This window comes from Blennius ocellaris, assembly GCF_963422515.1.
Source record: "Blennius ocellaris genome assembly, chromosome: 10".
NCBI lineage: Eukaryota > Metazoa > Chordata > Actinopteri > Blenniiformes > Blenniidae > Blennius > Blennius ocellaris.
In genome coordinates, this window is record NC_137659.1 from 13,629,279 (window position 1) to 13,651,045 (window position 21,767).

The following is a 21,767-nucleotide window of genomic DNA, read 5'->3' on the forward strand; positions in this document are numbered from 1 at the left end:
CCAACCTTCGTATATCATGTCATTTCCATGTACGCCAAATGTGAGATTAGCCCATTTCCCCTGCGTCGTTTGTCATGCCGCATCTTCTTCACATGTGATTGTTCAAAGTGTGAGAAGAACATCCAGGAGGTGTGGAGGTGGAGCATCAGAGGAGGAGCTGGTGAGCAAGGCTTGTCATCAATCAGGAGGGCAGGGGCTGATCTGTAGAGCAGATAGAGGAGGAAGAAATCAATGAACCTTTGGAGACTGAGAGCCCAGCTTGCAGGGAGGACAGATTACATCCAGGTCTCTATCCTCTTCTTACAAGCTCACGCCCTGCGTCAGCCTGGACAGAGATGGACGGCCATTTGAAGGCGGTGTGGCGGTTTTATTGATGAGGTCAACCTGCAGGACGTCAACGCTCACGGTGGAAGGAGGAATAATTCCAACACAAAGACTGCTCCCATCGCCTTTAGAGGCTTTGATCGTGTAACTGCAATTTTGTATGTGTGTGGCTTATTGGGCGGCCATGTTTCCACCGCGGTTTGAAGGTTGGCGCTCTCTTCCCGTGCAGTTTATCTGTTCTGCCTGTGGGTTGTGATGGCGTCACGCTCGTGATGGATTCACATAAATGATAACTCATCAAAGACATTAACAGATGTGTCTAGTCTCTTTGCATCTCTTACTGCCAGTCAGTGCTCAAGGTCACCCGAGGGATGCTTCTGTGTAGACGTTCTGATAAAACATAGAACGTTACACCTGATTTAATCAAGACGATCAGACATTAGGAGCATTTGTATTCTGTATTGATATTCTTGAGGTCATTGTGTATTATTGGGGTGAACTAAACATTTTTGATTTTGATTCACACATGATTATCTCTGTCATGTCTGCATGTTCTTCTGTGTACTCTGGTTTCCTCCTGCAATCCAGTGGTTGTAATATATTTTCACTATGAATATTATTTTATATTTTGGGGGGGGGGGGGGGGGGGGGGGGGGTTGGGGAACTGACTTTCCACACCGAGAAATGTATCTACTATTGATTTGCCTTAAACTGAGAGGGTTTTAACGTATTCAGCGATCTGATGCAGAGCACAGAAGTACCCAGCAGGTGGCAATCAAAGACAGAAAAGAAGATCAGTCACGCAAATAAAGTCTTTTTTTTTTCTTAATCTGCTTTTCACCTACAATTCTATTTGATTGCTGAATCTGACTGCTGTTATCAATGTCTGACCTTTGGCCTGTCTGTGTTTAGTGTTTCCCAACTGTGACCCCCGAAAGTCCAGGAAATCGCTTTCAAAACTCAAAACAAATAAATCCCTCCAAACTCTTTATATAAAAAAAATACAAAATACAAAATACAAAATACAAAATACAAAACTTCAGTCGACACTATGCACTGACCTCCTCATTGTTTCTGATGACAAAACACCAGGATCAGATCTTTGCAAACAACCAACATGAGAGGTTTGTTTGCAAAAAAAAATGACAATATTGTGAATAATACAATATTTCATTTGACATCTATTATTCAAAAAGGGATTTTTACTGCCTAAACTCAGGACATTTCCTTTTCCCGTCTGTTCGAGCCTGGAATCAGCCGCACCGTCAGGCTCATCTAAACCCTCCGTCTCTTCTGCTTCACCTTTTCTTTCCCTCCCAACAGAAAGCATGGAGGCACGTGGTGCACCTCCCCCAGATCCAGCGTGCCGCCGTCATTAATTAACACAAGGAGGTGTTTGGTGTTGATGAGAAGAAGGTGACGCCAAAATAAAATGTGTTAGTTGCTCTTCTGGGAGCGGGACAAAAGGCCCAACGGGCAGTAAAGTGAACAACGTTGAGACTCGACGTTAATATGTACTAGATTTCCATGTTTTTGACTCCCAGCAAGGAAACACTTCAACAATATCTGCTGATTGACAGTGACAATGAAACGTCCACATATTTCTCAATTCAAGGTCAAAGTAAGAAATATAAAGCTGGTGACTTGTCTTTCATCTCCTCCAAGACAGAGAAAACCTCTGGATGGAGAAGTGGTGCTTTTAGTCACATGTTGTAAATGTATGATTGTATAAAAACCCTTTCAAACGTCATCGAACGTCATTGAAATCATTCACTCATATTTATTCGTTCAGATAACACGACTTTCCTTCATCTCACTGGAATATGTTAACTTCCTCTCCGGCTCTCAAGGCAGCGATGCACCGAGGATCACAAGTCACTCCTTCAGATTAAATCGTCATTTTATACCTCCCGTCAGCTACATCAAGCAATAACAATGATCTTAGTAACAAAAAAGCGCGACGAAACAGTAATTTATTCCATCTGCACTTCACCACAAAGATATGAGACCAGTGGTGATATGTAGAGGTCCTTAAAGTCACAGCTCATTGGTTATTCTTTTTTTTTCTTCTACTGTTGACACGATTTTAGTCCATGCCGTTATTATTTATTACTTATCTTTTGTGTGCTTTGAAAAATCAGTGATGATTTTGTGTGTGTGTTAAACAGAATCCCATTTTACAGTTACAGTGACACGCTGGCGATTTGAATGACTTTTCTAAAACAGATGTTGTATATATATACTGAGTCAGTCACAGTTATTTCATGCATTCGCCTGGCTTGTTGCTCCAGCTGTAGCTCAAATCAAACACTGCATGACGATAACATAAAAACTCCAGAATGGCTCAATAACAAACATGAGCCAGCACCTCGTTTGGTTTTGTGCTTTTTGAGACCGAGTTGGGTTTTATTTCCCGCTGCTATGACTGATGTTTGGTGTTTCATAACGTTGACCTCTGATCTCAGCTCTCTGACAAATCAATGAAATCCGGACAGAAGACAAACTTTGTTGAAAGCACTTTCCGGGAAAATAGAGAACAATCTTTAAAAAGCACACAAACATTTGTGAGATTTAAAAAAAAAAACACACTTTTATGTTTGATAACATGTAGTGAATCATGTTCATCAGATTTCACACACAAAAAAATAAAATAAAATAAAAGACTTGTGACTTGCACTTGGAGCAGGTGATGTTTGTTTGCACATCATGTGTTGGTTCGTGACCAATGAACACATCCAATATGGGTAATGTTTACTATTTCTTAACTTGTGAGCGTTTTTTTTTGGGGGGGGGGGGATTCTGAAGAGGATTTTTCGCTCTGCGTTTGTGGCGATTTCATTTCTGACACAATGTGCTGGAGGAGCCTGAGCTTTGTTCTGCTGGTCTGGCCTGTTGGAGTCCTGCATGGTGAGAACCACGGACAGAGAAAAGTTTAAACCTGTTACATATCAATCAAATGTGTGAACTGTTTTGCTCGTTTGTTTGTTTTTTTTCTTCTATTGTTTCAGCTAAGGCATCAGCGCGGTTTTGTCGCCCTCCCAGCTTGAATCATGGTTACGTCGACCCTCATCAGCCTACTTTTCTTCATGACACGGACCTAACGTATGCCTGTGATCATGGACACAAACCGGCAGTGGAGGGCTGGTGGGCAACAGTCACATGTCAAAATGGAAAATGGTCCCATGAACCTGAATGCATAGGTAAGTGCTTCCAGCAGGGTTTCCTTGTTCTGATTCTAAAATGTTGCAGAGGAATTCTGCAGGACATTCTGCAGATCATCTAAAATCTCAGATAACACCAGAAATTGGATGAATATTAGTAATAAACAGAGATACATTAACATCAGAATGTTATTTTACAGGCAACCAGCATATTTATACTACATTTTTGCACGTAAGCAGTATTTTTACTTGATTTTCTTGTTTCTTTCTTTTTTTTTTTTTTAACTCCCTATATTAGAACGTCAAAACTGTAGTTTGGAGGATCAGAGTAGATGATAGAGGAAAAAAAAAGAACATTTTATAGAGGATACACATTTAAATTGTATCAATTTATATTTAAAAAAAGAGCATAAACCTTCTGTTTCACCTGAAAAGTGAAACTATTTTGAAAATAAGTTTTAAATGGAAAGGAAGGAATTAAAGGTACTGTATTTTCTTCCAAACCATGGATGGATGGATGGATGGATGGATGGATGGATGGATGAGAATGTATCCGTAAACAGACATCCGTGCTATCTGTATTTTTGGGTCCAACTGGACGTCACTTTGAAAACACAGAAGCATGATACTGCTTTGCAATTAAAAGAATATAAAAATGTTTTGTGGGATAAAACAAGACAAGACAAGAAGGTTAATTCATTGCACCTAACAGTCGTCACAACAGCTCACCAGGAACATCAAATAGACCCTAAAACTACACACGCTGCAGTAAACTGCAATAAATTGAAAGTGTTAAAAAACAAACATGCTCATAAAAAAAATGCTACGTATATGATTATAAAGTAGCATTGATATGATATGCAACACTGTTTGTCTTCCTCGTCAGAGAAGAGCGCCTGCCTCCCACCGACCATCCCCAATGCAGGATATGTTAAAAACTCTGGCGGCTGGTACGCGCAGGGAACTGAACTCGTGATAACCTGCAACAAAGGATTCGAACACAAAAGGCCCGACACCTCGGTCAGATGTGTGGATGGAAGCTGGACCTCGGTGCCGGTCTGTGAGGGTGAGACCGCCACGTCTGTTTTGTCCAGTGAACCTCTCGGCATGGTTCCTCTGTCCACAATAAGGAATGTCTCTTCTCACTCACAGAAAGTGCAGACGCCTGCGACGCGCCCCCGAAAGTCCCTCATGCAGTCATCATCAAGGAAGAGTACCAGGCTGTGTTTGCTGCAAATTCACAACTGCAGTACCAGTGTGAAGACGGATACAAAACCGAGGACGGGAACACTCAAAAAACCATCAGTTGTGAAGCTGGAAACTGGACGAAAGGCCCAACGTGCAGCAGTGAGTGGATGAATATTCATGATGTGCACTGATGAATGAAATTTGTCATGAGAACGAAGGTGTCACTTCCAGAACATCTACTTTTTATTCCAGATGTTTCCCAATTTTGGTCATTGCTTACTTTTAAAAACATAGAAATATTCTGAATACATTAAATGTATATGTGTGTGTGTGTGTGTGTGTGTGTGTGTGTGTGTGTGTGTGTGTGTGTGTGTGTGTGTGTGTGTGTGTGTGTGTGTGTGTGTGTGTGTGTGTGTGTGTGTGTGTGTGTGTGTGTGTGTGTGTGTGTGTGTGTGTGTTTCTCCCTGTCCGTTAGGGTTTTTTTATTTCATTAACTCTTTGTATCTCACAGGATCAAGTACTGACTCTGGTACCAACGATCGAGAGACTGAACGTCATTTCACAACAAGTAAATAAGTAGATTTTCTTGTACTTTTATATCAGACACAATTTGAGTGGCTCAGACAGTTTATTTATAAATCTAATTGAATTTGCGGGTCAGACTGGGCTGTGGCGATAGTGAAATTATCATTTAGGCTGAAATGTAAAGTTGATTAATGTTTTTGAATTTTGAATTATGGTTTTGTTTCTTCTCCATATCAGTTGACAGATGTGGAACGGTTCCTATTGTTGAAAATGGTGTCGTTGTGGAAACCGAGGCCTCGTATTTTAAATACGACTGTGCGGCTTTTTACAAGCCAGTGGGTCCAGATACGGTGAAGTGCTACAGTAACGGCTCATGGTCACAACAAGCAACCTGCAAAGGTATGACGAGGTCACCATGAAGGACGTTCACAGTGACAGACTTTCAGAGGAAGATGTGACTATTTTCTTTTTTTTTTTGTCTTGTTCTTTATGTGCAGCTGCCTTCTGCTCCGTGAACACCGAGCAAAACGTTAATTTGGTGAACGTTGGGACAAAATATATAGAAGATGGCAAGAAGATTAGACTGGAGTGTGTGACGTCATACTGGGAGAGGGCTAAGTATTCCGACGTCCTGTGCACTGATGGAAAAACGCGGGCAACAAACTGTGAGTACGATGTAGATTTTAAAAGCATTCGTTTGTGTTGCAGCTGAAACGCGACGTGGTCGAGTGCACTGGCTTAATTTGCTTTACACGTTATGATCTAAATGCACATTTTCACCAAATTAAGTAGTTTAATGTTGCAGCTCTTTTTACTCACAAGAAAAAACTGACTCACTGCACCATCTTGTGGCACAAAGTAGTTTTAACAAAACTGGTCAGGCTCCAATAAGCTTGTTAGTAATTTAGCTTTCTTTGCCAAAATGATTATTTTTAGGGTGGAATGGATGTTTTTAACTAGAAATTTGACATACTGTACATTTAAAGTAATGCAGAAATGTTGATTTCCAACCAATGAAAGTATGTCCATTTAAATCATGAGACTTTATATTCATTGTTGTGCTTCTCTGTGATTTTTCCAGGTTGCACTGAACACGACCTCTATTGGGTAAGAACTCCTTTCAAAACAACTTTCAAATACATGCATCACTTGGAAGAGTCTTGATTGGACCAGTATTCATCTCATTTTTGTTTTTTGCCTCTCTTGTATTCAGAGTTACTGCTGAGTGAAGAGACTGCTGCCTTTGGACTGCCTTATAAAAAGGAGACCAACGTTTCAAGTCATAACTACATGGATACACTCTGTACTTACATTTTATTCTGATCTGTAGATACAGTATGTATACTCATTTTGAGGGAAATGTTTCTGTACTCAAAACTTAAAAAGAAGCCAATAAGAGACCTGAATAAAGTCCTAAAATTGCATCTCAAAAACTCATCCATCCTTTCATTTTCAATATAAATCCATCCAACTGAGAACTGGAGCGAATCCCAGCAGATTACAGATAAATACAGACACACAACTTGAAGGTCATCAACATGAACATGCAGCGACCGCCGAAGTCTGGAGCTTTTCGTCGTGGTTGAGGGTGGGACACAACCGGGACAGGTCACCTGTTCACCACAAGGTCAATCATCACAGAGACACATGGAGGGAAATACTGAACTCTCTGGTGTGAATTCCAGGCGTCATGTTTGGAGTGAACCAGGCAACAAATGTAGAAACCCCCCCCCCCCCCCCAATAAATGTTTTCACATTGTTATTATGGGATATTTAGTGAGGATGTATGAGGAAAAAAAATGTATTTAATCCATTTTAGAACAAGGCTGTAACGTAACAACATGTTTATTTAAAAAAAAAAATGGAGCAATGGGAATACTTCCCGGATCCACTGCAGATTCCGGGGAAGAGGAGGTACACCATCACCAGGTGAGGAGTCCTTCATACTGGGAGACAGAGTTAACCACTAACACCACCACATGGCCAAGTTGTGTAACTACTTCTGATCTTCTTCTATTTTTTTTACAGCGGGACATTGATTGTGGTTAAAGCTGTAGCTGCAAATCTTCCAGTTGAGTTTCAGTACCTTGAAAGTGTTTTGGGGCTGATTAACATGAGTGAGGGTGATCTGAGTTGGGGATGTTCTGCACGGAGGAAGCTGAATCCAGACTCAGCAGGGTGCCCAGGTAGGACTGCTCTGGAGGGTCCAGCATCGGGTCGGACCTCAAAGGATGGGCGATGTTGGCGGGCTGGGGGGCGAGGGCGTACTTGTCTAGGAAGGCCAGGTCTGTCGCGGCCTGGTAACCCGGGTTCTGCTGGGGCCCTTGGTCCTGCAGGCTGACCACGCCATGCGTCTGGGAGGACAGGGACGAGGTCCTGTGAGCGTTCAGGTCGGCCCCCGGTCCTTCGGCCATGCGCTCAGCTACCAAAGACACAGGCACGCCGACGTTCGTCGGAGAACACGTGCTGCTCTGCAACGCTGATTTGGGTTCACTTTGGTACGTCTCGGAGGCCTCCTCAAAGGCAATGGCGTCCATTTTGCCCTCGCCGAGCGCCGCGAGGGGCTGCGCGACAAACCGGGCGCTGTGCACGTGGTCGACGTGATACTTGAGCTTGTCTTTCCTTTTGAACGTGGCGCTGCAGTGGGGACAGTTGAAGGGACGAGCGTCTGAGTGAATCACCATGTGCTTGGTTAAGGTCTTCTTAATGCGAAACGTCTGATGGCACTCGGGACATCTGTGGGGCTTCTCACCTGTGGGAAGACGACATTCAGGGTCCTTTCTTTTCCTCTCGTTTCACGTACTCACTTACTTACATGACCGACATTTTGAATTCAAAGTATTAACAAGGTAAAACTAGATTCAACTGGATTGTTTCTTTTCTTACCTGAGTGAGTCCTAAAATGCATTTCTAGGCTGGACTTTCCTTTAAATTCTTTCTTGCAAACCTCACACTGGTGTATGGCAGTTTTATACCTGAATGAAATAAACAGTCCTGGTTAACAGAGACAAGACAAATATAACACTGAAAGGAAAAATTTGAAAAAACGCAGTAAACTTGTGGGTCGTTTTTACGTACTTCTGCCAGACTTTCTCTCCAAGATGAACAGTTTTGTAGTGGACTGTCAGGTGATCGTGGCGTCTGAAGCATTTGCCACATTCTTCACACTGGTGTGCCTTCTCACCTGTGACAAACATCATTTCAGGTAATCGCCTATTGGACGTGTTCGAAAAGTGAGAATCCCCACAGTGCTTTTCGCCCGTGGCTCACCGGAGTGTATCTTCTGATGTTTGGTCAGGTGGTCGTGGCGTATGAAGGTTTTCCCGCACTCGCCGCACTCGTAGCGCTTGTCATCGTGGTGCACTCGCAGGTGAAGCCTGTCCGGGAAAAGCAGCAGTGAGACGGACGACTTGAGCGTTTCAAACCGGTCGTCTCGGCGGGACTCACCTGTAGGAGCTTCCATGACGGAAACTCTGACCACAGATGCTGCAGAGGTAGGGCTTCTCGCCACTGTGGATCCTCAGGTGCTCTCTCAGTGTCGTTCTGGGAGGAGAAGGCGTAAACGTACTCCGCGTGACTCAAGAATCCCTACAATGCTTTAGCGTGAACACTGGACAAACAACACGCAAGTAAGAAAACAGAACAATAATAAAAAACACACACCTCTCCCTCACTGACTTCCCACAAACGAAGCAGGTCCATTTTCTCTTGCCTCCATGTGTGCACTCAATGTGTCTCTTTCTATTGCCGGTGTCATTGAACTGACGGCCGCAGATCTCACAGGGAAAAGGACCTGTGGAGCAGGGAGACGCTGAATTTTCAATATGATTTATGAATTATTTTTTTTTAATAATGCTATATTTAAAATATAGTTTACTATTGCACTGTTAATTGGAGGAGAAAATCTTTTTTGTTTTGTTTTTTCTCTCTCTCTTTCTGCTCACCTAGGTGGTACTTCTCCTGATGCTTGAGCCTTGCAAAGCGGGACCTGAAGTGCTCGTCACAGAAGGAGCATTTAAAAGGCCGGGCCTGGGTGTGCAGGATCATGTGCTCCTGTAGGTGAGGCCTGCGAGTGAAGGTCTTCAAGCAAATCTGGTGGAGAAAAGTGGAAAAGTGGAAAACACGTACGGTACTTTCTGGAGTTCAAACGTTAGGCGTCTCACTAAAAGAAGTAAAAAGATGTAAGTAAAAAGCACCAGCGAGAACAAAGAAACCATCGACAAGTGCTCTAACTATTTGCGAGTACTTATTTGTTGTGGAACCTCCCATGATCATAAATGCGAGTGGTCTGGATACATCGGTGGAGCCGTATTGCAAAGAACTATAACATTTGCGGGTTAGGGTTAGGGTCAATCCAGCACAAATCGCTTACAGCGCACTTCCAGCCTTCACTCTTCCGTTTCCTCTTGGTAAGAAACTCTTGGATGTGATCTGGATGAAACCTGTTGAGCAGAGACGTTTAAATGAGGACCTCAGTGCCTCCTCCGGCTCATTCACTGAACTCCAGGGACAAACTGGGAGGTTGTTACAGGGTCTCGTACCTCCTGACGTGCTTGGCCAGGGTTTTCTTGCTGGCATGGAGTTTGTTGCAAAATGGACACTGGTGCTCCTTCAGCTGGAAGGGGGCGTCGCTGGCGTGCTTCTTCTTGTGCACGGTCAGGTTGGACTTGGTGGAGTAACGCTGCAGACAGATGTCGCACTGGAACGGCTTCTCGCCCGTGTGCACCCGGGTGTGACTCTCATATTTCCCTGAGCAACACAAAAGTCACCACGGATACGTATAATACTACTTTAATTACAGAAATATTAGTATTAGCAGTTTATTCATTTCCACCTGGGCTTTGATGTAATCTTTCCCCAAACAAAGATCAGTTCTGACTGCATTTAAAGGATGTTTTTATAACATGCTTTTACTGATATCTACTTTATTTGCTTCTTGTCATCTTATGTAACTTGCTTTACAAATACTAAAGTGAATAAGAGTACAATAAAAAAATTTCATTTTCACTCATATCATGAAATGTTATTAATGTTATGTCATGCAAAGGTACAATCTAACAAAACTGATGTGGCACAAAATTCAATTTTCTTTTATGAATATGTTGGAACACATCAACATTGTTTCCCCCGATGCTGACAGTTAGAAATTAAATAAAGTGAACAGTCAGGTAGCGATAATGGTTCGTCTGTTTGCAACTTGTCCTGAAAACAAATGAGCTTTAAAGGAGAGCGACAGATCAAATTTGTGGAGTTGAAAAGGACCCACCTAAACTAAACACCCACACCGTCACCCAACCGTTGATATTAAGATCTACGTCTCCGCTCTTCCTCTCACCTGTGCGGTCGAAGATCTTGTCACACTTGGGACACTGCAGTATCCTCCGGGTGCCGTCCTTGATGATGATGGGAGCGAGCCCTTCAGGGTAAGCCGGACTCTGTCTGGACGTCCCCGCTGCTGGAGCGTTCGCCTCTCCATCAGCCGGCCTGCTCCTGTTCACACCGCCAACCTCAGCACTTCCCTTGTGAGCAGCAGCGGTTGCAGTCATGTCTCCTCGCTCCTCCTCCTCGTCCCCCTCGTCCATCGCGTCGTCCTGTCGAGCTTCTTTAACGGCCTCGCTTGCGTCCGGTGTGGACGTCTGCACTTCCACGGGCTCCTCTCCTGCTGCCGTTACTTCACCTTGTTGCCTCGGTGATGCAGACTTTTGCTTTCCATCCTCAGGAGTGTCAGTGGAGTACTCCACATCGTCCCGCTTATACTTTGTGGGTGTTCTCCTCCTGCGGGCTGATCTCCGTGTGGATGCACTCCTCTGACCCCTTTTCTTCGCCTCTTGAGTCGAAGGTTGTTGCTGTACGTTGACGTGGCTCTCGGTGACGTGCTCCTGCAGGGAGGTGTCACTGCCGAAGTGGAGACTGCACAGGGTGCACGTGAACCCCGAAGGGCTTTGGATGTCTACGTCAGCCTCCGGCAAGTCACTGCAGGTGGTCTCCCCTTTCAGAGGCACTCTTTTCTCAGCATGCACCTGCTTCACACTAACAGGCTGGGCACCCCCTTCTTCACATAGCAGTTTTAATACATCCATCATGTCCAAGAATCGAGCTGCTTCAGTTAGAGCCGGGAGGTCCGTCTCTGCAACAACACACTCGGCTGTGTACAAAAAGCCAAGCAGATGCTGGAAAACAGAATCCTCCACATGGTCCAGAGTCAGGTGTGCTGTTGCAGCAGGGTTCTTGGACAGTTCAGCATGGAAGTAGCTGCTCCCGTGGGCCAACACCACCTTATGGGCCCGGTAGATCTTCCCACCCACGGACACTGACACATCGCAGAACTTCTGCCGGCTGCGGTCCTCGTTCAGGAACTTGAGGAGGTTCTGGTTGTGCTGCGACATGGTGAGACATATGATCTCTGAGGCTTGTGCTGTGGCAAAGTTTGACAGTTCAGTGGAGCACAGGGCAGCGGGTGGATCCGCAGCACAATCCCGGCTGGTGCCAGCCTGCCTGCCACGTTTGGGACGCAGCACAACACTGGACTTTTTCCTCATTGTTTTGGACGTGGAGCCACCTTGAATAACTCCAGTGAAGCAGAGGGATGGGACCAGTGCTGAAAGTAAACATTAATAGATGGTTAATAATGGATTAGGACTTGGTCTAGACAGAAGTGAGAATTAAGAGGCTTTCAGAAAAAGAGAATGACTTCATTGTTGTTATCAATAATACAAAACTGACATTGGCGAACATTTCAATAAAAGCATTGAGAAAACTGCAAGTACGGAGCAAAATAACCACCACTCCAGCGATTTTTTTCTGCACGGACGAGACAAAGGAAATCCTTTGATACGTTTCTGTAAAAGCCTGTTGTATTCCTGCATGAATACGCGACACCTTAGCGGATCCAGTCCCCCACCTGATGGACCCCTACCAGCGTCCTGAGCCTGACGGGCGGGCCCCCTCCGAGGAGACTGTGACAAACGACCTTTGTTGTTACTCCACCAAGCTGACACTTTTACAAACAAACCCTACCTCATAATCACGGGAAGTACCGAAGAAGGCACCGCATACCTCTGCCAACACAATAAACGTCGGAAATAAATGGAAGGATAATAATTTCCTGAATATCTGTAACGCCCCAAAAAGAAATGTCCGACATCGAAACAAGCAGCGCGCTGATTGGCTGCTTCAGCGTCGGTCGCTACCATGATTCTGTAATGGCGAGAACACGAGTACAAACTAGATACACGACAAGACAAAATATCACACTTTATCACACTTTACTGTGTACGCATGCCGCGAAAATATAAACAAAAAATAAATTGTAAAAACGTCCCGCTTGACGTTTATCTTGTGAGATGACGCGACACCAGAGAATTCTGGGTAGTGTAGTTTAGAAGTTGGTAACTTTCCTCCATTAGCCGTTTTTCATTAAACTTCCCTATTTCAACAGTGTTTTGCTCTCTCTCTTGATTTACATTTGTATCATTCTGTAATTGCCTTTTTTTTTTTTTTGTTTCCACATATCTCCTGCTTCCATTTTTGCTGCACTATGCATATTTTATTGATGTACATTTATAGTTCTTAATTATTATCATGTATGTCTGTCATGGACTATTTTGTACAGTTTCTTCATTAAATGTATTCAGTTATTTGTCATTATAATTATCGTTGTTGTTGTTGCCGCCTATCTTTTTTGTACTTTGAGCAGTGTTGGCCTACTAATTTGTTTTGTTTATTACTTGAGTTTAAGTTCATTCTAAATAATAACTGTACTACTCATGTACCTTTTGATGCTCCTCATACGTTTATTGTTTTTGTTTGATTCAATTACATGAACGATGATGAAATGCTGACACAAATTCCTATTTACACGGACATTATCACAGTGGAAGTCATCAAAAGTAACTTTCTGGAACTTTTTTTTAAACAATGCTATTTATGTCCTTATCCGTTTATTGACTGCAGTTTAAGAATGACACTCAAATAATCGTTTTAGTTGCTGGAAAAAGCTTTTTTGTTGATGTTTTAATGGAGAAAAATCACAATCTTGTGACGTCAACATCAATTTGTGTCAATTATTTGTTTTAATCAAGCAAATGTAATTTGATTAAAAATGTATTTCAACTAAAGTTATCGAATGTTAAATTGATGGAAAAGTCATATAATTTTGACAAATATTTTAAAATCTACGAACCATTTTTTGAAATGAAACTTTCCAATATAATTTATTGAACAATGAAACGTTTTTATGACAAAGTAATAGACAAAAATCTAGTTTTATTAGCATTTCACTGAATTTATCACCTGTTCATTATCTCTAATTATAATTTTGTAACTTAATGCTTATAATATAAAAGACTTCAATAAGAATCAATATAATTTACTTATTGACCCAAAGGGAGTTTAAAACAAAAACAAAAACAAAAAAACAGCAATAACACAAGAATGGTATGTCACTATAAAACCAGACCAATCATAGCATGATATTGAAAGAATTATAATTATGAATGTTAGAATATATAACAATACTGTTAGTATAAGTGAAAATACTGAAGGCTCATAGAGATAAATGACTTCTGACTATGTCAATGAGGATTTAGTGACAGAAATGCTTCCCAGAGTAGAGATTCTCTCCTCCGTTGACTTTATTCAAAGATTGGGCTGTGGTCCAGCACCTTCAGCCAAACAGCACTCAGTCAAGGGCACTTACAGACACAGTCACTTATATAAGAGCATACCACATGTTTGAAGTTGCTCAAATTAGCCGGCTGGATGAGCCCCCTCCCTTTTCCAACACGTTCAATGTGTAAGACATTGTAAGTGCATTAGTCTAATCCCTCCTATCGGCCATGTAGTGATCCAAGCAATTCACTGATCACATGCATGCACTGAGGAGCAAGAGGTGAAGATGGAGCTGCACACACAAGTATTCTCCGTCCGTCTTTGACCTAAAATGAAGATATTGCCACACATCTAATAACCTGGAGGACTTGAAAGGACAATGCTGAGATTTGGCGTGCACGTGTGGATGCTGTGTTTTCTTTATGCAGGTAATGTTTGGACACAGTATGGAAGATGCAGTCCTAGATGGTTGACATTTGCTTTCAGCTCATTATTTGTCCTACTAAAAATATGTCCCAGATTCAAATTCTAGTTGTGCCACATTCATTTATATGATGCAATTAGCACTGATTCTCTTTGAGTGTAAGAAGGAGCCGCCTTTTAGACACACATGGCTGACATGGTCGACATGTAAAATACATAGGTGCTTTATTAAGTTTGAATGCCTGTAGCTACTTGTGCGAGGTTTTCTGTTGAGTATATATAACTGTAATCATCTTTCCAGGCTCTTTGCTCAGCGAGGATCTCAGTGGCTGTGAACAGCAGCCATGCCAAAATGGTGGCGTCTGTGAGAGCCACAGTGGAGGATTCCGATGCCTTTGCTCGCTTCAAAGCAAAGACGGGCGCCTTTACAGCGGGGAGAACTGCACCGTTGCACTTTCAGGCTGTGATGACATCCAGTGTGAGAATAGAGGGATCTGCTCGCCCCTACTTGTAAACGACCGTCACACATTCACATGCATCTGCCTTCCAGGTTTCACAGGCCCTCGATGCCAGATTCCTACTGTATTCTCAATGGAGTCGCAGGGACACATGTACATAGAGACACGGCTGCTCGACCCAGAAGCGCCACTCAATGTGACATTCAGCTTCAGGACGACAAGACCGATTGGCACACTGTTGCAGCGCAGAGTGGACGACCTCCTCCTCAGCATCGAGCTGATGGACGGGCATCTTCGCCTCCTCAGCCTCAGAGGTCAAGGCTCCAGTACGCTGGTCCAAGAGCTCCCTGAGTATTTGTCCGACAAAAAGTGGCACACAGTAGAAGCATCGCTGGGCGGCGTGGTCAGTCTCATCAGGCTGCTTTGCACTGAAGGAAATTGCACAAGAGACCCCAGCATTGAAGTCCAGTTCCTCCAGCAAGGTGACGGCCTGCCCGAGCCGGGAGGACTGCGTCAAAGCCTTTTCATTGGAGCAGTTGGAGGAAACTGGGCATTGGGCAGAGAGGAAGGGGTGGCGGGGACGCCAGCTGCTTTCCTGGGCTGCTTCAGGGATGTATTTGTGGACTCGCATCTGGCGTTGCCTGCTCTAGTTCCGCTTGACTCAGTCGCCCAGGCAAACATCACTGTGGGGTGCAGTGACAGGGAGAAGTGTGAAGACAGTCCGTGTCAGAACCGAGGGCGCTGCGTGAGCCAAGGCTGGAGGAGCTTCACGTGTGACTGCCACAGGCCGTATGAGGGGGACAACTGTGCGGAGGGTGAGACAGACACACTATCACCACGTCTTTGCATTTGAAATCAAATCCAGACGAAATAAGGGGCTTCTTCTTAAAACTCAATCACTAACATTTTTGTCTGTGCCCTTTGAATATGATACACCAACCAGCAACAAATAGCAAATCACAAATACATTTAAATCACAGCATGTAGTGAAAATAGGATTTTTGTTTATGTTATAGAGGCATCATATGAATTGGAATAATGAGTATACATCAAGAAAGTCCAAGAAGCTTAATGACTTATCTTAAACCTCTTCTCATTATTGCTATAATCATATTAATGAGATGCAAGTAAAAGCATGAAAAGAGTGTGGTGTGCAAAAATGACCTCTTCCCAGGGTTCATCTTCATGTAAATGATTTGTGTATGTGTTGTGTTTGTAATGACACTAAAAATACCATATTGCACATTCACCTGAACAAATGGCACATCTGCAGGTAGAATGACCTCAGGACATGCTCTTGAAGCAGGTGCAGGTTGCACGGAGTTCAGGTTCAGCGCAGGTTTGTTTTGAAGGGAGCCACGCTGCAGGATGATGTTCGCCAGTTTAAGAAGCTTATGGTGTCAGTAGAAATAGCACCTGGCAAACAGTCATGCAATTACAAGGTTTTCAGCAACACCTGCGCCAAGGATTAAACAAACGTGTGTCCAAGTGACTGATTAGAGACGCCATCACTTTGACAAATCTGAGACTTTAATGGTTTTATTGCAAGCTAAGGCCTTTTCTCTGGTTGGCAGCCTCCCAAGCTTCTTCCTCCAAAAGGTTCATTTAGAATTAATGAACATTTGATCACGTTTTATTTGTTTAACCGACATGTAAAAAATATTGAGCTATTTCACAGTGGGATTGTCTGCAAGACAAGAACATAGAAGTTGATGATTTTTTTTTTAGAAAGTTAATTAAGTACTTTATTATCTGATATAACATAGTTTCATTGAGATTTGAAGGAACCAGCAATATGATCAGCAGTGTCAAAGATCTCATGTGCAATTCCCCCAAAATATCAGACCACACCTTCAAAAAGTACAGCTCCATCAGATTTGATTTGACTTTCATGACTTTCTATCGCTTCTTTTCTCTGGTACAGAGTATGTTACTGCAAGATTTGCAAATGGAGACCTGGGGAGCTATGCTGTATTCTCAGTGGACGATGACCCAGGTGACACTTTGATTATATCCATGTTTCTTCGGACCAGACAAACCAACGGCCTGCTGCTCGTCCTGGCCAACAGCACCAGCCAGTACCTGCGCCTCTGGCTAGAAGAAGGAAACATCAGAGTTCAGGTTAACAACTTTGAGACCCTCACTGGCCAAGTTGCAGTAAGTGACGGCCATTTCCACTTGGTGACCGTGAAGCTGGAGGGAACGGCAGCCAGTTTGTTCCAGTCAACTCAAAACCAGGGCTCTATGCCCATCAGGCATGTTCAAGGCCATTGGGGGGATCAGATTTATGTCGGGGGACTCCCAGACTCAAGAGCTGCAGGTTCATTTGGCGGCTACTTTAAGGGATGCATACAGGACCTGAGGATCAACAGCAAACGTCTGCAGTTCTTCCCAATAGCACCTTCAGTCGAGTCTTACAGCCTCGAGCAACTCATCAATGTCGCAGAAGGATGCAACAGCAACAATGCCTGTGCTGTGAGTTAAAGCAAGTTCACCAAGCAATGTTTTTTTTTTTTTTTCTTTTTTTTTTACCTGCACATGATAATTACAGTGGACATTGCACAAGGAGATTTATTGATACTGTTTTATCTTCATCAGATTAACCCCTGTCTCAATGGAGGAGTGTGTTACTCCATGTGGGACGATTTCACGTGCAACTGCCCTCCCAGCACTGCCGGGCAGCGCTGTGAGGAGGTGAAATGGTGCGAGTTATCTCCGTGCCCTGCGACGACCGTTTGCCAGCTGCTCTCTCGGGGCTTTGAATGTGAGTATCCTGAAATGCGAGCTGCTCCATCCTTGTCAACAACAGAACAACCATGGAACAAATAGCACATAATACACCTCTCGATCATATCACATAAAAAAATAAATAAAAAAATTTACTGAAAAAGTGACACACGTGTTAATCCACCTCTTTCCGTGGAGAGCCAGTCTGCTTTGCCCAGTCCCTTTGGGACAGTCAGTCGTGCAGGCGCTGAATAATTACAGTGTGGCTGATTAGAGGAAGGAATAGAGTTGAGGCAGGGATCCTACACAGGATTCCTCTAAGACGTGGTAATCCCCATTCAGATTAAGTCTGCTGCCACATGCCAGTGGTAGTTTGTGACAACACCTCTTCCTGGAGGGGTCACATGTTCAGAAAGTGAAAGGGAAGAAATCCATTGATCCAGACGACCTGCGGCGCCACTCACGTTTAGCTTTTCTCGCCATACGTACACTTGAGTCGCCGGCAAACAAACATCACCTGTTAGAACGATGCATGTGTTTTTAACCAAAACAGTTTGGTTACTGCAGTAATCATGTTTTTTTGACTGAGCTGAAGTGCTTGGGGATGAAATCTAAAAATGTGGTGTTATGTGCTGACATGCATTAACGTGTGTGAGTGTTATTTTCTTTAAGTCACCCTCACTGTTCATGTTTACATATGTCAATTAATTGGTCTGTACCTACACAGTCCTGATTAAAAAAATGGAGAAAAAGTTGCTTGAGGAATGAATTATTATTGAGAAAAGCTCGAAAGAATAACATAAGAAGTCTGGTTAGGCTGCGTTTTTACTGGATTTAACCTGTTTAAATCTGAACCTCTTTAACTAGTCACAACTGTGGAAGGCTCTCGTGTGAAAGAAACTTCCTCAAATCTTCTAGCCACCGTCATGATACAATTAGATATAAATATAACTCGAAGAACTGAGACACGATTTATCGACATTAAAGAGTTACTGTTTTTTCCTTGTCTTACTGGAGAGATTAAGAATATAATTCTGCACATGTTTTTTAATTGGTGAAAAGTGGTTACCAAAAAAAAAAATCACAATAATGCCAACGCACTGTCATCAGTCTTTTATAAGAGCAATAAAGCTCAATGTTTAGTGTCAGGAGTGATACCATTGACCATGTTGTTGTTGATCTGAAATAAATGCAGTAAAAAGGCACAGTAAATGATAAAAGCTTATGATTAAGTTGATAACCATTCCCAAATGATCTATTCCAGGTTTGTCTAATGTGACATTTTGGCCTGAGAGTGGCGCTCTGCACTATCAAAGCATAGGGACGACAAAACGACACTTCACCAACGTCTCCATCAACTTCCGCACGAGGCTGATGGCTGCCACATTACTGCATGCCCAAAAGGACTCGGAGTATTTCACCGTCTCCCTCCTGGACTCCCGTTTGGTCATGGAGCTCCAGGCTTACGATTCGCCCAAGATGACGCTTCAGAGCCGAGGCCCGCTCAGTAACGGCGAGTGGCACATGGTGGAGCTGAGCATGGAGAGCAGGACTCCAACATCCAGGTGGATCATGGATGTGGATGGAGGCAAGGAGGAAATAAGCATATCCAAGTCAGCCGGGAGGAACCTGGACTTTCTTCGAGAAGGAGCCGACGTCTTTCTTGGAGGACTGAATGTGGGCGGCGGGGCAAACTTGTCTGGTTGTCTCGGCCCGGTTGAGGTCGGAGGTCTTCTTCTCCCTTTCCCTCTGGACACAGATCTGAATCTTCCCAGGCCCCAGGCGGAGCAGTTTGTGAGGATAAACGGCGACATTTCTCCACAGTACGGCTGCTGGGGATCCAGCGTGTGTTTGCCTAACCCTTGCCTAAATGAGGGCGTGTGTGAGGACGTGTTCGACCTGCATCAGTGCACATGTCCCTCCGAGTGGGCGGGGCCGCTGTGCGAAGACCCGGCAGACAGCTGCATCTCCGGCCCGTGCGTGTTCGGCAACTGCTCCAACGTACCTGGGGGATTTCAGTGCGAGTGTGAGGTGGGGTTCACGGGCGAACAGTGCGAGGTGGAAGTCGACATGTGCGAAAACAGCAATTGCAGCCACGGCGCCACGTGTCTCAAAGGCTTCCAGAGCTACACATGTCTTTGCCCCCATAATTTTACGGGCCAATACTGCAAGTAAGTTCAATAAAGAGTGCGGTCGTTACAAAATGGTACTATTTACAGTGATTGACAAAGATTTGTCTTACAGTGAGAAAATCCCTGAAATCCCGTGGTACATAGAGACCAGTCCGTAAGTTGTTTCATAGGAATGACCAAAAGCAAGCACATTTTTAAATGAAGTTTTAAAAAAAACAATCCCAGAATCAGTGATTTTCACACTAAGCACACCCTGCAATTTTCATTTGTTTAGACTTCCACAGCTGCCTCTAACTGCATGCACGGGTACAAGGTGGAACTACAGCTGTTTCAATGGAGGGAACTGCTCAGAGGAAGCCCACAGCTGCTACTGCCTGCCTGGTTTCACTGGACAATGGTACGACAGGCGGCGTGCACTCTTTTGTACATTTTTCAGGGTGCTGAAGTTTATCATAACCGACAATGGATGAAGGAAGAGCACAAAGTAAACAGTCCATCACAACACAGACAGACATTCCACACCGCTCCAGAATTTAAGAGTCAACTATTGTTGGACTGTGGGAGTGAACAGCAACACCTGGATAAAATCGATAAATGCACATGAAGGAAATACAAACTCCACACAAGAAAACCCAAATTGTACCAGGGCTGATTTCAATGAGGCAAGATTGCTCCTCATGACATCACTGTGCAGCCCCAGAAATGCAAACATTACTTGCTTATTATTAACCAATTATTTCAAAATTGATGCAAGATTACATTAGATTTCTTAATCAGTTTACACAGACATACTATTTGATTATTTTGATATAGTTTCTTCTTCAAAGGAAATCACTGCTGATGCATGAGCTTGAAGTTAAATACTGACCTGTAATCAATACATCTGTCTTCCACCTCTTTCTGCCGCCCTCAAGTGGCAGGAGAAAATAACTGTTACATAAATAAATCATATTTATGGCCTTTATTGTAATGTTTCTTTCTATTTCTTTTTCAGGTGCGAGAAAGATGTGGACGAATGTGCCTCGGAGCCGTGTATGAACGGAGGATTCTGCCTCAATTATGTGAACAGTTTTGAGTGTGTGTGTGATATGAATTACTCCGGCATCTACTGCCAAATAGATGTTAGCGACTTCTACCTGTACATCTTCCTGGGCCTGTGGCAGAACCTCTTCCAGCTGGTGTCCTACCTTGTGATACGGCTCGATGACGAGCCCGAGATAGAGTGGGGATTCCACGTCAATGACTAAAACCAAACTGCACTGAAGGTGGCATGACAGATTATTCTGGATGTCTTTCAATATACAGTTTAGTGCACAAGACAGCAATTTGATGTCATGTGGATAATAGAGCATCCTCTATTAGCTGTATGAGTTTCTCTTTTTATATATATATATATATATATTTGTGGGCAAAAACATGTCTGCTGAGACATTACCAGCAGGAACATTTAACGTCGGTGTGGTTTTTGGTCTCTCGTGACTTCAGGTGAATCGAGATCGATTTGCATCGTATTGCATTTACCGTGTGAAGATCATTTTCTTAAATGGACATAAAAGGTTGTAGTTTGTCTGATCTACATTCGACAAAGAACAGTGAACATGAGCAACTAGTGTGGGTGCAAATCATGTGAAACCGCACTTTGCATCGATTACTGACGGAGCCACCAATAAGGAATCGTCTGTTGTGAACGGATATGTTATCAAGTGTAATAGTGTTTAGGTCTGGGTCTCATACTGAATTGGGACCCCTTTGTGTGCCTTAAGTGTCCACATTTATTCAAGAGCACTGCGTTCTTACACATATATTTTTGGTTTTTTACATTTTAGAAACATTTTAATCTAATGAAGGTGAACATCCTCTTTATGACCAAGATGTGACATATATGTGATAATATATGCGCCTCAACATAAATCGGTAAATAATGTTCAGCATGCAGTGGATCCATATTTAAAGGTGCAGTATGTAAACTGAACACTTCTACCGTCACCCACTACCTCCATGCACTTGAAGAGAACCTACAGGCGCCAAAAAACCTCTATAGAAAGGATTGTCGAAGTTCAGTGTATCCTTTCGGGCTACATTACACACACGACAGGCTCCTAGGAGGATGGATTTAGTGGAAGTGGGGGTATAAAAGTTTTGTTTGAATTAAATGCCAATATTTCATCTTGTACACTGTGGACCAAGAAATAAAGGAAATGCTTAAAAAAAAAAAAAAA

General features: G+C 43.4%; 3 protein-coding genes across 3 annotated transcripts; 2 read left to right on the forward strand and 1 right to left on the reverse strand.

Annotated features, from left to right (window-relative positions):
• Nucleotides 1-3,173: 3,173 nt before the first annotated feature.
• On the forward strand, nt 3,174-6,423 carry LOC308135171 (complement factor H-related protein 1-like; the record flags this gene model as incomplete). The annotated part of the gene is made up of 8 exons (XM_080503046.1): nt 3,174-3,231; nt 3,333-3,524; nt 4,372-4,551; nt 4,638-4,832; nt 5,436-5,597; nt 5,696-5,863; nt 6,280-6,305; nt 6,412-6,423. 8 exons carry the CDS (start codon nt 3,174-3,176, stop codon nt 6,421-6,423), a joined length of 993 nt encoding a protein of 330 aa, XP_080359172.1.
• Nucleotides 6,424-7,066: 643 nt separating this feature from the next.
• zbtb41 (zinc finger and BTB domain containing 41) lies at nt 7,067-12,306 on the reverse strand. Its single transcript, XM_080503731.1, has 11 exons — nt 12,216-12,306; nt 10,534-11,796; nt 9,740-9,947; nt 9,571-9,640; nt 9,143-9,290; nt 8,862-8,991; nt 8,646-8,741; nt 8,469-8,575; nt 8,277-8,382; nt 8,085-8,173; nt 7,067-7,950 (listed from the first exon to the last, which is right to left on the reverse strand). The coding sequence occupies exons 2-11, from the start codon at nt 11,735-11,737 to the stop codon at nt 7,307-7,309; spliced, it is 2,802 nt and encodes a 933-aa protein (XP_080359857.1). The 5' UTR covers nt 11,738-11,796; nt 12,216-12,306; the 3' UTR covers nt 7,067-7,306.
• Nucleotides 12,307-14,187: 1,881 nt separating this feature from the next.
• On the forward strand, nt 14,188-20,795 carry LOC308135651 (protein crumbs homolog 1-like; the record flags this gene model as incomplete). Its single annotated transcript, XM_080503730.1, has 8 exons — nt 14,188-14,236; nt 14,533-15,504; nt 16,614-17,164; nt 17,288-17,453; nt 18,681-19,587; nt 19,661-19,702; nt 19,823-19,945; nt 20,543-20,795. 8 exons carry the CDS (start codon nt 14,188-14,190, stop codon nt 20,793-20,795), a joined length of 3,063 nt encoding a protein of 1,020 aa, XP_080359856.1.
• Between the last annotated feature and the right edge of the window lie 972 nt (nt 20,796-21,767).